Genomic DNA, 15,683 nt, shown 5'->3' with positions numbered 1-15,683 from the left:
TTAGGTAGATTTAGATTTGTAATGAATTTTCTTACTTTTCTTTAGTAGCGCAACAAAATCTTTGTTAAGTTTCCAAACTTTATAATTAGAACATGTATTTTAAATGTTGAATTCTTGCCTTTTGGGGTGTTTACATTTTTGGTATGTGCTTAGTTTAGAATTTTTTTTATTTTTTTTTTGGAATAGTTTAGAAATTATTATTACTTAAAACAAAATTGCCAAGTGATATGGAAGACCGGTTTAACTGAGCAGACTGGGGTAAATAACACCTTCTCGGATCGTAATTTTACTTGCACCCAATTTCACCCAATATCACGATCGGACTAGTTCAAATGGAGACTTTTAAAAGAAAATGAATATGGATCCTAAATACAATCTAGCTGGCAACTCTTTTTTTAGGTTTTTTCTAAAGACAAAGGAGACTTAGAAATATATTATTTAATAAATTTTTCTGTTGGCTCAGGCATCATTTCACACACACACACGCACAAACTATCTATAATAAAATTCACGTTTTACTCCGACTACCAGAGCCCCTATGCACCAAAGAAAGGCATTTATAGCGTAAAAAAGTTATTTAAGGAAAATATAGATAACAATCAAATTATTAAGTTTACTTTTACAACTACACCCAATAAACGATAACATATGACATACAATCCGAAATGTTGTGAATTCAACAAGTATTTCCTACCCAAAATTGTAAACGAAAACAAGAAAAGGATACTCAAGAGATGCATGTTCATCAAAAGGGAACCAAACCTTACCCATTTAGAAGGTTATAGATCACTTAGTTCTTCTGACATTCTTGACTTACTAAAAATTGGGATGCTAGAAATTTTTAGGAACAAAAATACATAAATCAAAAGGTGGATGTCCCGAAATTTTATTTAGTTAAGGACACATCTTTTTGTTAAGAACCTAAACCACATGTTTTGGAGGGTTAGAATAACCTCCCATGTGGTTTTCTCTAGGAACAATTCAAATTGCCGCTTTAGAAACCAATTTTGAGACTTTTGAATCAGAATGCATGACCATGGAAGGGAAACTTTGAGAGGGAAAACTTATAAATTTAATCATAGCAAGAAATGTTAAGAACAACTAGAAAAGATAACACAATTGTTATTCAAAGAGATTTGGTACTAGATAAATTAAGATGTCTAATATAGAAGCAAGAAATTTTTCTATTTTAGATGTTTATGGTGAAAGTTTTTTTTATTGGAAGGTTCTAGAGGCTATAAATAGAACAACACCAAGTTTTGCCACATAGAAAGGTGATATGGCAATTTTGACTGCATGGATACTTAGAAAATGGACAAGGGTTGGCCATGTCAAATTTTAGTCTCAGATTCAAGCATATACACTCCCATGTAGTAGCATATTCACTATATTTTCACCAGCCATTTCTTTTTTAAAAACATTACATTTTCACTGATTTTTCAAAGATTTATTTTGCAACTTGGCCAATTCCATTTTGGTTATAACTTCACATGTGAATAGGAAACCTTGGGCTCTATTTTTCTACAAAATTTCAGTTCTATCCAATGTCCCCTAAGGTAGATATTTGTGGCGCATTAAACATACCATTGTACTACTAAAATTTCTCCTAAGGTTTATAGACACGTATCGATAAAGGATTTCTCCCCTCTGTCATCTTCTTTTCAACCCTCAATAATTCAACTAAATGCCAAATCAAATGATTTTAAAATGCCTCGATCTTGTAACAAAATTTTGTCATACTCAAAATAGCAAAGCACCTCAATTTAATGCAACCTACTTACATTTGAACATTCAAAACTCCACTTATTTAGCCTTTCCAAAACTAGGAACTACATCTTTGAGTATATTCCTTAACAAGCTTTGCAAATGATGAAGACTTGATCTCTAGCAATTTGGCTGGGGAATCATATTCCAATACAAGGCCTGCTTAAGATAAGAAGGCATATGTCAACCTAATTAGGCAAGCACTATAAAAGGATGAGAAAACATATTACCATGCACAACTAAGCCCATTTGATTGGGGTACTAATTACTAGATACTAACCGTTATCAAGAAGGAGGACCATATCGATATCAAGAATTGATGTTATCCTATGTGCAATTGTGATGACAGTAGATCCTGAGAAGTGTTTCCTGAGTGTTTACTGAATTAGATAGTCCGTCGTAGTATCCACTGTTGCAATAGCTTCATCGAGTACTAATATTTTGCTCATCTTGAGTAATACCCGTCCTAAACAAATTAGTTGTCTTTGACCCATACTCCAATTCTCTCCATTCTCAGTCACTGTGATAGCCACCGTATGAAAATGGGTTAGTTATTTGAGATCCTGTTCTCATAAACTTTTCCTCTCTTACTTTTTTTGTTAGAAAAGGGGTTTGGGGGCTGAAAGGTTGGGTTGTACACTAGAAGTTAGATGTACTTATAGTAAGAATATAATTTTGGAAGGATTGTGTTGTGCATGGACAAATTGATATTAAGAAACTCTTGTATAAAGTGAATATGAGAGGAAACCAACCTGCAGAATCAAGCTTCCCTTCCTTCTTTCTAACTTCATCACCGATGTGGCATTTGTCTAAAGCCTATGGCAACAAGAAGTCCATGTCAACTTACCACATTGCTTGATTATTCAAGATGACATAAATGTGATCATTAAAGATCAGCTAAACAAAAGATGAATGAACAAGAAAGTTGTTAACCAATGTATCAATGGAATGATTCCAATATCTCAACAGAAAGGATTCAAAAGTTAAATAAAAAAATAAAAAGAAGACGACCACTAGAAAAGAGTTCATATGAATCATCTCTCAACAAGTCAATGGTGATGTGTTTGTTTTGCATGTGTATCATCAATAATCAAAAGATATGTCTAACCTATCTTTGTCATTGATTAAAGATCATTCATCAAATAAAAAAAATAATTATCACCTCTCAGATCTGTTCTTCAGTGTACTCTTCCAGTGGGTCAAGATTGTTTCTTAGAGTCCCCTCAAACATTGTTGGGTCTTGTGGGATGATGCTCAATCTCTACCGCAAATCATGAAAACCAATCTTAGAGATGTTGATACCATCTATCCAAATCTGACCGGCTGCAGGTTCAAACATTCGAAAGAGAGCTTGCACAAGAGTTGATTTACCACTTCCCGTTCGCCCAACGATGCCAATCTTCATCCTTTCGGGGAAAGTACATGTGAGACCTCGCAAAACAAGAGGAAGGTGCGGGGCATACCGGACCTACATGCATATTAAATAATCAAATCATGAAGCTTAGTAAAATTTCAATAGAGCATGAAGAACTGTCCAACAACATTTGGCTTCAAAGGTTCTATTTTAGAAGACAAGGAAATAAGTAAGGATGAATAGACATGAGGAATCTAGATTGGAGATTACCTGCAGATCAACAATATCAACTTTCCCGTTTGATGGCCATTCACTACCTGGCTGATTTTCTTCTACAAATAGAGGGGGTTCACTAGGGATGCAGGCGTACTGCAATATTCTCTCAACGGATATTATTTTATTCTCAAGTATGCTAAGATCCCATATGATCCCATGCATACTGAAACTAAGTCCATATGTGACTGCTAAACCCACAACACCTTCACAAGAGAATAGAAAATAAAATAAATTCAAAATCACGCTTTCTTGTGAGCAATCAATGGTTTCCCTAAAGGAATAATTTATAAGATATAAAGTTCAACTTTTTACCAGGACTAAGTACTCCTTTTGGTACTGAGATCAAGAAAATCAAAGATATGGCATAAGTGATGCATGTAAACATATCCATGCGGAAAAATAACCACTCCGTTGCACCAGATATATGAAATTTGGGTCGGGAATACCCATCCACCAGCTTGAGGTTTGTATCCATAAACCTCTCTTCTTGATTAAAGCACTTGATTGTGGTTGAACCTAAGCTAGATTCAGAAAAATGTTGTATAATTGGAGCTTGACATACACTGGCCAGCCGTGTTAGTTCTCGTGTTGTAGATCTACAATATTGCTACAAATCAAAAAGTTCATAAGGAAATCATGTACAATGTAAAAAATGTGTAATGAATATATAATTGTGTAATTACCCAAAAAATAAAATGTATGGTTATGAGAAAATGATATATGGTTTTTTTTATTTTATTTATAAGGAATCCCTTAATGAGTTGCTTACATTTAGATGGTGAATAATGACACCATCATCATGGATGAAATTGTAGGCAAATATATCATTCTGTTCTATTTACTTCAACTATTCTATTTTGAATGGTTCAAATTTCTATCTTTATTAGATGTTGAGTGAATTATATACATTTATTGTAGGTTGATTATATTATGAAATTTCTATCCTCAAATTCTTTAATAAAAAATTTACTAAACATAAATGTAACTGTATCTGAAATTTGTGGTAACATTATTTTTTTACCAAATTTTTATTTATATTATCAAATTTCATATTCAATTAATGAACGCATGTGTCCTATCCAATTTTTCTCCAAATCTAACTTTGCTAATTATGGACATGACGTAGTACCTTATTCATTGTCACCAAAAGAACATGAATAAGCAGTTTAGCATAAAATACAACATAGACAAATAGATAAGGTGCAATGCTTTTGTATGCTTAGTAGAGAGCATAGCCCAAATGCTTCACTTAGGAAAGAAATAGGAATGTGAACAAAAGATGAAAGAAAGAAGGGAAGTGGAAAATAAATATGGAAAGGAAGGAAGGAAGAAGAACTCCAATTGAAAACTATTAATTCTCTAATAATGCGGCATTTGGTCTCTCCGTTGTCCACCTAGATAGGCTTCTCTTGAGTGCATAAATTCCATTGGGGCTCAAATTTTGGTTGATGTGGGTTTTCCAAATCACCACCTATCCATCTATCATATTTGAGCACTGGTTGGTTGAGAATTCAACTTTCGCAACTTCGGACAATTTCAATTTAACCATTGAACATATAGGGGTAGAAGTCCAAACATGGTGGAGCATATCAAGGGAGATTGGATCCAAAACTTGACACATGACTAATCCAATAGTTGGTTTACTAAAGCAGCCCTCCACAAGACCTGAAATTGTTAGACCACTAAGATAAGACTCTTAGTTAAGCATTACAATGGACATTCCTTTCAACAACACAATGTTATCCCAATTAAATGGGGTCAGCTACATGGATCTTTGCTCTCCAATCAGCTCTATTTGAAATCATACATGAAACAAACCTAGGCTATGCATGTCTTTCCTCAACACTACTCCTATGATTATGTTAGGACTACCCCTGGCTTGTTTAGTTCCTTCAATCTGGATCAAATCACTCCTCGGTACAGGAACATCCTCAGGCCTCCTTTGCACATGGCCATGCCACCTCAAACGGCTCTCTCATAATTTATCATGAACAATTGGCATTCCTTTAATCGTTAACATTTAGCTACTAAGAATTATTTCTTAACCATCATTTATTAATTTAAAATTGTTTACCAATTTATCATTTTAAAATTATCAATTGATTTATTTTTAAAATTATTAACTGATTTATTTAGCTTGTGGAAAAAATGAAAAATTTATTTATAATTGATTATTTGTTGACTTCTATTACTAACTTACTTTAATATGAGCTCCCACTGAAAGAGCTTCCAACAAAGCTAATAAGCCATATTATTATCAATACACATATAAATATTTATGCATAGTAAAAGCACAACCATGTCACTTTAGGGGCAATTTACACTTATAGATAACATTGGCCTTATTTGTTACTTTCTTCTCAAACAATTTTAGTAAGTGAAAGACTACCATTATTTAAATGAAAATGTCTAATTGGCAAAATGAATTTCTTGCATATATAATTATAAATTTAAGAATAATATTGATATTTAAATCACCATTTTCATAACCAAGAATATATGCATCTACCACAAAATCAATGTTGAAGTATAAACAAAGCAAATTCAAAATTCACTTATCATAGCAAGCTTGAACCAACTTGTATTAAGGCATGTTAACTATGGGGAAAATATGGATCAACTTGATTTAATCATGAGAAATGGTAGAATTACCTGGTACCAGATACATGTTATAGTCATAAGAATAAGAACTATTAACATTTTTCACATGGACCACATTACTACAGTAGTTCTTTGGAATCCTATGATTGAGATAAGAAAATGTGTAATTGGGAAAACATATTTATTATGTATATTCTCCATGAATTCAAGAATAATATTAAGATTTAAATCTCCACTTTCACACCCAAACATATATGCATCCACCACTAAATCAACTTTGGTGTAAACAAAGCAAATTCATAACATGAGTCAATCAATGCTTTAACCAAATTGTTTTATGGCCTGTTAACCATGGGGAATAGAGAACAACTGCCTAGCGCAATTGGTAGGTGTAGAGTGTAAAAGCCCACTCTAATAGGAGGTCTTGGGTTCAAGCCTCCTGATTCTCATCTTCCCTCCTTACCCCATAGAATAGGTACCTATCTAAAAAAAATGAGAATATATGGCTAAGCTTGCATTGGAATTTTAATCATAAAAAGTGGTAGTGGCAATAGAATTACCTGGTACCAGATGCATGCCACAATCATTGGAATAAATACTATTAACATTTGCCATACAACCTGTGACATTACTGTAAAAGTTCCTAAGAATCCTAAGATTGAGGTAAGAAATTCTCCAATTTGATGTGGAATAGAGGTATCAACAGCACTTTGATCTACGGATGCCTGTATACAACAATACAGTTCATTTAAAATTCAAGTGAGTCTGATTGTTATGGTGATTAAACAACATTATTTGGATCCCAAGAGTAAATAAGCATATTTACTAACCCGATTTAGAATCCTTCCACTCGGAGTGGAATCAAAAAATGACATGGGAGCACGAAAAAAGCACAAATGCATTTTGTTAAAGAGTAGGGTGGCTGTCTTGTATCCAGCAGCTACAATGAGCATGGACCTTACAAGTACACAAAGAGAGCTTCCTAGAGTCAAAGCAACATAAACAAAAATTAGAGTGGATCCTTTAACATGAGGTCTCACATCCTCTGAAACGGGAGTAGCTAACACCATCCAGTAACTACTGGCAATTTGGAGAAACTGAAAAAGAATTTGTGCCACAATATCAACGGTACAAAACCCCCTTTATATGCAGCAGTGACATATTTCCAATAAACTGAAAGACTAACTTTGCCCTTTTCTCTTTTTTCTTCTTGGACAAGTTGCCCTTCTGACCCAACTAGCTTTTCTGTTTTGTAGTTTTTGGGTTCTGTTTCCTTATCATCTAGAATAGATTTCTCGTGATGCAACATATTACCGTCATTCTCACCATTGGTTAAATTATCTAAAGCAACCCCATGTTTAACAGAATTAAGGTCTGCCAAAGCTTTCTTATGTGAACCCACTAATTCCATAAAGTGGGTTCCTGAACTAAGAATTTCTTCATACTTTCCTGCTTGAGTAATCCTTCCATCTCTCATAACCTAGAAAACAAGAGAAGGTAAATAATTACCTTTCAAACCAGGTTGAGGGACATGAAGTTAAGAAAGAAAGATGGTATATTCTCACCAGGATAAGATCAGCAGAAGGTAAAAGCTCTACTTGATGGGTAACATAAATTACTGTTTTTGAACCTAAAATTCCCAACAAACATTCCTGTCACAAAAATTAAAATGTTTACACTTAAGCACTCAAAAAGAATCTCTAGTTAATTAAAAGAGCCAAATAGTTATTATATTAATATAATCTATTTCTCATAGTGATAAGTAATGTCAAATCATAGGTTTTATGACGAACATACATTGTTCAATTTTTTGTTTAGATAACCATAATTTCATTTTTCATATCAATTTTTAGATCAAATTTTGTTTTGGTGAACAATTGTGATGTTAGCGAAAAGATGTATAGATTAAAGGAAATTGCAATAAAGAAAACTTTGGCAGTAGAGGTCAAAGAAAAGCTACCTTAAAAAGATGAGTTCCTGTGTGAGCATCCACGGCACTAAAAGGATCATCAAGAAGATAAATATCAGCATCATGGTATAAGGCACATGCAATCTGGATTCTTTGTTTCTGCCCACCACTAAGGTTAATCCCCCTCTCCCCTACAATAGTCTGGTCCCCAAAAGCACATAATTCTAAGTCTTTCTTTAATGAACATGCTTCAAGAATCATCTCATACCTTTCCTTATCCATCTCCTTACCAAACAATATATTGTCTATTATACTGCTACTTTGTATCCAAGGTGATTGTGCAACATAAGCCTTCGTCCCTTTCAATTTAATTGCTCCAGATACCTTCGGCACTTCTCCCAATATGCATGAAAGTAGGCTTGATTTACCTGACCCAACAGAACCACAAACAGCCACTCTCATACCATGGTACACTCGAAAATTAAGATCTTTTAATGTAAGATTAGATGAATGAATGTCCCAAGAGAAATTTCCGTTGACTATCTCAATTACAACCTTTGAACTATTTGTTGGAAGCTTATGTACTATATCTGAGTGAAGATCATTGAGACAGAGGAATGAGGCTATCCTGTCTAGGGAAACTTTAGTCTGAACTGTCGTGGAGATTATGTCTGGGAGATTATAAATGGGCACTTGCAATATCTCAAATACTGCAAGTGCAGATAAGATCTTCCCTGTCTCTAGCGGAATTCCCATAAGCACACAGAAACCAAAAGTAACCATGGATACAAACATAGGAGCAGATAAGAAGATAAAGGAAACCATAGCTGATGTATAAAGTAACCTTTTGTAACCATCTTGTTTCAAAGTTCCTGAGCTCAATTATCTTAGCCAAGAACTTCATCTCCCAACCCTGGAGCTTGAGAATCCTTATATTTCTTAAAGCCTCAGAAGTTACCTTCATCCTTCGATCCTTTGAATCCATCAATTCCCCCTGAAATTTTTCTTGTAGTTTTCCGAGTGGAACATTTGCTAACATCATAATCATTATGGCAGCAAAGGCTATAAGTGAAGCGAGCCCAAGGCTCTTGTACAAGATCAATAATGCTAGAATGACCTGAAGAGGCACCCTCCATATATCGTGCAAGTACCAACTGAAAAGGCCAATCCTCTCAACATCAACACTCATCAAATTAATGTTCACCCCACTAGTATGACCTTGCTTTGATTGACTTGAAAGTCTGAGACCCTTGTTATAGATTATTGTGAACAAGGTAGCACGGACTCTAATTGCCATCTTTCGAAATAAAAATGACATGTGCCTATCTAAGAGGCAACCTATGAGCTTTGAAAGAAGGAAAATGAACACTAGTGCATAGCCTTTATATTTTAGTTGGTGAGGACTATTGAGATACTGAACAAAGACATCAATAAGGTATGGTCCAACATAAGAAGCCAATATGCATCCACTATTAAAAAGAGCCGTCCATAGTATTTCTTTCCACATTGAGAGAATCAATGCCTTTCCCAACTTGAATGTGCTTACCTGACAACCATTATTACTGTCATTACCATCAGATTCAAGTTTATTTTTTAAACGAGCAAAGACTGCATTGGCACTATCACAACTAGAAAGTTGAGGAACATCCTTAAGATCTAGTGTTCTTTTGTACCCAAGTGCAAGCAAAAGTCCTATCCAAGCGAAAGTAAAAATACTAAAAAGATTGGCATTTGCATAAGGAGTTACACTTTCTTCATTGGCACTTGATCCTTGTCCATCCTCAGCATTGTCTCGACTAGAACTAATTTTCAAAAGAGGTTTCAAAATAAGAAAATTTTCATCTTCTCGCCCCTTTCCAAGCAAACCAGCATAATAAAAAAACAGAACAGCAATAATGGATACAGCATCGGAGACCCATAGCAGGAATGGTAAGGAAAGATGTTTCCAATAAAAATCAAGATGTATAATAAGATAAGAACAAGACATTAGAGAGTAGAAGGCCCACCAAATCCTCAGTAGAATGGGGAACTTGCGCTCACTTAAATGAGAAAACTGAATGTGCAAGTAAGCAGAGATCACAAACCAAGTGAGCGTTCTGAATGCAAAATCCAATTGGACCACAAACTTTAGATCAGACCAACCATTTTTATACCCGAAGAGGTAGTTCGACACAAATAGTAAAAGATCGCAGAAAGACAAACCCAGACAAGATATAAGGACTGACCAATAGTATAAAAAATATGTTTTCTTCACCATTGGTTTTGAATTTTCAAAGGTAGGCATCGTACATCTCTTGCAAGCCCAGAAAGTGGATAAAACTAATAGCAAAATTAGATGTGAAGAAGCAGAAAACCCATGCAAAAAAATTATTATAGAAGACTGGGAAAAGAATATGCAGATATTCGTATCATTCCTTGATTCTTCAAAAGCAACCATGTTTGCAAATTTTCTGTCCTTTTTATAATTTGGTGGCTTAGGTTAGAAAACTCTAGCATCTAAATACCAACTATTTCCACTTTTTGTTCCCTTATTCCAGAAAGACTTATACCATATTGGAGTCTCGATATCACCCTTAGATATAGTTGAACCAATTAGTGAACCTGCAACATAGAAATTGTCATTGATTGGGGCAACTCCCAAGTCAGCTCTAATAAAAAATATAGCAAATGATAGACAAAAAATAAAACGAATTTAACAATAAGCCCGAGGGAAACGACAAAAAGGTTATGGAGCTCTTTTTGCCTCAATGAGAGAGGAAGAAGGATGAGACAAAGAGTAAGAATTGCATGAGAGAGAAACACTTCAGATTACAAGCCGCAACCAGTTAGCGGACAACATTCCAAAATTTCACTGATCAATCCTTCCTAAAGGATCAAGGGAAGGAAAGTGAAATTAAATCAAAATGAGAGTGAAAACTTTTGTTATCATTACATAATATTATTGTGTAACCAACTCCAAATCATTTCAAAACCCTTAAATTTGAAAAGTAAATAAAAAGTACATCCAAAAAATATAATCACAAAATACAATAAGAATTTTAAGTAGATTACATAATCATGATTATAAAAGTTTCTTTGTTCCTTTTTAAATCAATTTCAATTTCCTGCCCTAACTTTTAATGCAACCTGAAGCACTCAAAAGGATTTTGTTAGCGCCAATCAATGGTGGCACATAACAACACTTGTAAAACACTCAGGACATGAGAGAGAGAGGCACCTTGACGAAGAAAGCTTCAGATTATCCCATGTTCCTGAATGGCGAACATTTAAGTTATTCATTGACTTCTTCAATGAAACGAGATTTTTCTACTGAACATGGAAACCGGCCAGATGAGTTATTGTTGAGCAGAGGGGGAATTTCAAAGCTACGAGGGAAATAGGGTGTTTGACTTTGCCTCGTAACTCCTGACTTCCTAAGGAATAGGAAAGGGGTAGGTCCATATCCTCTGGAAGACGAATACTTCCTGAGAAGTAGGAAAGTGGTGGTAAGGAAATCCTCTGGAACGCAAATACTTGCTGAGAACTTGCGTTCCAGTGATTGCGAATCATATAAATGATAACTGCCTAAACCTAAAACATTACAGAAAAATGATCATTCATGGATACAACACAACACACAACTGGAGCCTGGACTCTGGAGGCAACTAATTTTGAGAAGAGACAAAGAGGGCTGACTGGTTGTGTGGATCCTGCGCCCAAACATAAGATTGCCTACAATTATCATCCCGCCCTCGTGAAATAAAAAAGGAAAAATTTCTTAGATCTATTAGATTAAAAAGAGAATTACAACATAAGTGTATTTTAAATTTGTTTTACATTTATAAAATTAAATATTAAAAAGATTTACCCAATCTCCAAATCAGTTAGTTTCCATCCCACTCAAACTATAAAGTTCCTAATATACCCTTTGACTCAATTTTTTCCTTAAGAAAAAAGCTAAAGATAATGCCTTAATAGTGTAACCGCTTGCATTAAAAACAAAAAAGAAAAAAAGAAAAACCAAACCGTTTGCATTTAAAAAAAAAAAACCACCGTTTGCACAATTTATTGAATTCCCTTTTCTATAGAGAAACTTGAAAGATTAATAGAAGTCGGTTAAATGCTTCTTTATATCTATCTCCTTATCCCTCATTCACTAATCATCTTCACTTATCTCTATCTCGTTATCCGTCTTCCACTCAATAATCATCTTCATTAGTCCCGATGAGTATTGGTTCTCTCTCACTTTCTTTGTCCCTGTTACAATTTCTTTTTTTTTTCTTTTTTTTTTCATTGTAGAGGTTGTGGGGAGAGGGATGCATTCACAGACAACTAGAGATAAGAAGAAGAGGAGTCCATGAAGAACAGGGAATTCAATAAGTTGTGCGATGGTTTTTTTTTAAATGCAAACAGTTTGGTTTTTTGTTTTATTTTTTTTTTTAAATACAAACGGTTACACGCATTATCTTTAGCTTTTTTTTGGGAAAAAAATTGAGTCAAAGGGTATATTAGGAAGTTTGTAGTTTGGGCAGGACGGAAACTAACTGATTTGAGGATTGGGTAAATCTTTTTAAAATATAATTTTATGGATGTAAAACAAATTTAAAATACACTTATTTTGTAATTCTTTTTTTAATCTAGTAGATCTAGAAATTTTTCCAATAAAAAATCATTCATATTGATGACTTGATGTCCATACACGTGCTCTCATTGGCCCTGCAGTGATGCATGGACTACACGACCAGGCAGCGATCTTATGCCCTTTTGAAAAAATATCAAAATTTCCAAACTCGAATCCATGAAAGTACCCAATACATGTTGGAATTTTTCCAAATATTGGTGTGGGACTGTAGTCCCACATTGGCTGTAAAGAAGGAGTTTGTTTGGCTTATATGTGATAGTTGTCATTTATCACATGTTATGTTCAGAAGAGATTCTAAAGTGCACTTGCGAGGACGATAACCATTCGATCGTTGGATTGTTAATCCCACATCGACTGTAACCCTTTGTAGTAATAAGGTGCAAATTGTTCATTTTCGTCATTGCTGGCTTACCACTCAGGCGATTTTATCATCTTCTCCTTTTCTATTTCATTTTCGTCTAACAATACATTAAAAATATTGGCCATTTAGGTGGCATCCCATATGGTTTAGGTTTTGGTGATTGGGGACCGTTAAGACCTATACTTGAGTTTAGCGAGCAAAATTAACAAACTAATTGATCTTTGTGCTTACTAAACTTTTATTGTGACTGAGCATATCTGAGAAAACATTTTAGGGGACAAACATTTGCTATGATGGACAATTGACCAAAATGATATTGAAACTTGAAAGACATAATCATTATTTATCCTTATAGCATAAGTACTAACATATAACACAAATAAGAGAATTGAAAGGTTATTCAAATCTTTAAATGCTTCTCAACCTAAAGTCTTTGTCCAGATAATTCCATTCTCATTTATCCAATGACAGACTTCAATTAGACCTGGGCCAAAACCCAATACCTTAAAAGCAAGATGATTTGGGTTCCAAGTTGATGTATCATAATGGCATGCCATGATCGCATGATTCACTTTCTTCAGAGCATGTATATCAACTGTATATACTTTTACTTTTTGGAAAACATGGCAATAATAGACTTGAAATAGGAATGGCATACTATGACATATGACTGGTGGTTGGGAGAGGTTTCCATATATGAGTTTCACAACTCCAATTGTGACATTCTCATAAGATCCTTCGACGCTCTCAGTACTCCATACCTGCACATGATGACCTAATTTCTGGACAACAAAATCAATGAGATCCTCTGCAGAAGTCACACAGGTGTTCTCCTCACCTCGAATGGGGCTTTTCTCACATGCCCCAAGGGTATCTTGAATATACTCATCCATGTTTGATTCATTCACCACACCAAAAAGCTTCTTCAATTCCTCAATATAAGCAAAGGAAAATGAGATTTTTGATACAACAGGTCGTGGCAGGAACGATTTATATGACATTGGGTCCCTTAGATCAGGGATAGATATGAAACCTCCCTCTTTCACCATTGACTCCCGAAAATATCGCAAACCCCCTTGATTGGCAACTGACAAAGATGTTCCATTTGGAAGGCCTTCATATTTCACTTTGTCAGCATTCCACTGAGCTACTGGTGGCATTGTAGTTTCATTTATTGTCTTCTTTACCAATGCATTTATAGAACAAGCAACATTAGCTTGCTTACAGAACAAACCCAAGTGGGAAGCCAATTCATTTTCCTTTATAAGTCTCATAAACAATGTCGCTTGATGGAGGGTTAATGGAGAAGCCTTTGCAGTTAACCAATATGGAGGTTGTGGAAGACCAATTTGCTCTTCCCAGTATTGTGAGAAGGAATTTTCAGCTTGAGTACCCTGCAATTTCATTGGGGGAAGGAGGATAACAACCACATAAGAAAGATAAAAAGAAACAAGAAATAGCCACATTGAAATGAATGGATGAAGGAAAAACATCATTTTTCTTACACTAAAGTATGCTATTATGAGTAGTCCAAGCAACAGAATGAGATGCATCATGGTGGAACTCAAATAGAGAATTGATTGAGTTGGGATTATGCCTTTGTGAGAATAGATTTGTTGCATGGAGAGGGCATATTTGAATTTATATTAAGAGAAAATTTTCTAGTACCAACAAATAAAAAAGAAGTGTTACCCTAAATGGAAAAAAGTATTTCTATAATGTCCCAATTTCCACTATGAAAAAGTTTGATTTTCTATTGGACATTGGACATTTAAAGCCTTATTTACCATATGGTCAAGTCCATTAGGCCAGAAACTTGACATTTAAGTAGTGGACTTTCACCTCTACCAGTCGACAAATTTGGATCTTAATTGATTTGCCAAATGTAGCCAAGAATGCATACCAAATGCAACTTTATGCAACCATTGAAAACGGAAGGGTAGAAATTCTACCATGGTGGACCATACAATAGAAGTGGAGCCTGGTTTTTTTACACATGACTTCAATATAAGAGCCCTCCACATGGTAGAAACTAGGAGTTTTTGACTAAGCATATCCTATGCACCCAAAGTAGGGCCTTTACTCATCAAATAAGGAAGATACAGATAACAACTAAATTATTAAATTCAATAAAACAATAACATATGTCATACACAATTCAAAATGACTCAACAAGTATTTCTCACCCAAAAAGGTAATTGCAAATGAAAACCAAAAAGAAAAAAAAACAAAAAAAATTAAGAAAGCGTGTTTAATAAAAGGGCCCAAACCTTAATCTTTTAAAAGGTTATAGATCACTTAGTTCCTCTAAACCAAAAATTGAGACGTTAGAAATTCTTAAACAAAACACATCAATCAAAAAGTTGGTGTCCTAAAGTTTTATTTAATCAAGAAGATATCTTTTTATGAGAAACCTAAGCCACACATTTTTTAGGTCAGAATAACCTCCCATGTGGTTGGCTCTAGAACAATTCAAGATGCCTCTCTAGGAACTATTTGGAGACTTTTGTGTCAAAATACATGACCATGGAAGGAAAAATTTGAGAGGAGGATAAACTTAGAAATTTAATCATACAAAGAATTGGTAATAACAATTTGGCATAGAAAAGATAACAACTTACACAGTTGTCATTTAATGGGCCTTTGGCAATAGATAATTTAAGCAATGTGTAATTAGCAATAAGAAAATTTTCTGTTTTAAAAGGATAATGGAATATTTTTTTTACTTGAAAGCTCTCAAGGATATATTTACAACAACACCAAATTTGTCACATAGAAGGGTGATGAAGTAATTTTG

At 34.4% G+C, this 15,683-nt stretch overlaps 1 protein-coding gene and 1 pseudogene across 1 annotated transcript; both read right to left on the bottom strand.

Moving 5' to 3' along the window:
* Positions 1-1,736: 1,736 nt before the first annotated feature.
* Positions 1,737-10,376, bottom strand: LOC122654407 (annotated as a pseudogene).
* A 2,901-nt stretch (positions 10,377-13,277) lies between these two features.
* Positions 13,278-15,027, bottom strand: LOC122654406 (polygalacturonase-1 non-catalytic subunit beta-like). The gene is made up of 2 exons (XM_043848487.1): positions 15,023-15,027; positions 13,278-14,280 (listed from the first exon to the last, which is right to left on the bottom strand). Exon 2 carries the CDS (start codon positions 14,158-14,160, stop codon positions 13,306-13,308), a length of 855 nt encoding a protein of 284 aa, XP_043704422.1. The 5' UTR covers positions 14,161-14,280; positions 15,023-15,027; the 3' UTR covers positions 13,278-13,305.
* Between the last annotated feature and the right edge of the window lie 656 nt (positions 15,028-15,683).

This window comes from Telopea speciosissima, chromosome 3 (genome assembly GCF_018873765.1).
Source record: "Telopea speciosissima isolate NSW1024214 ecotype Mountain lineage chromosome 3, Tspe_v1, whole genome shotgun sequence".
NCBI classification, from domain to species: Eukaryota; Viridiplantae; Streptophyta; class Magnoliopsida; order Proteales; family Proteaceae; genus Telopea; species Telopea speciosissima.
Note: the sequence above shows the minus strand (reverse complement) of the source record. Positions and strands in the feature narration are given on the sequence as shown.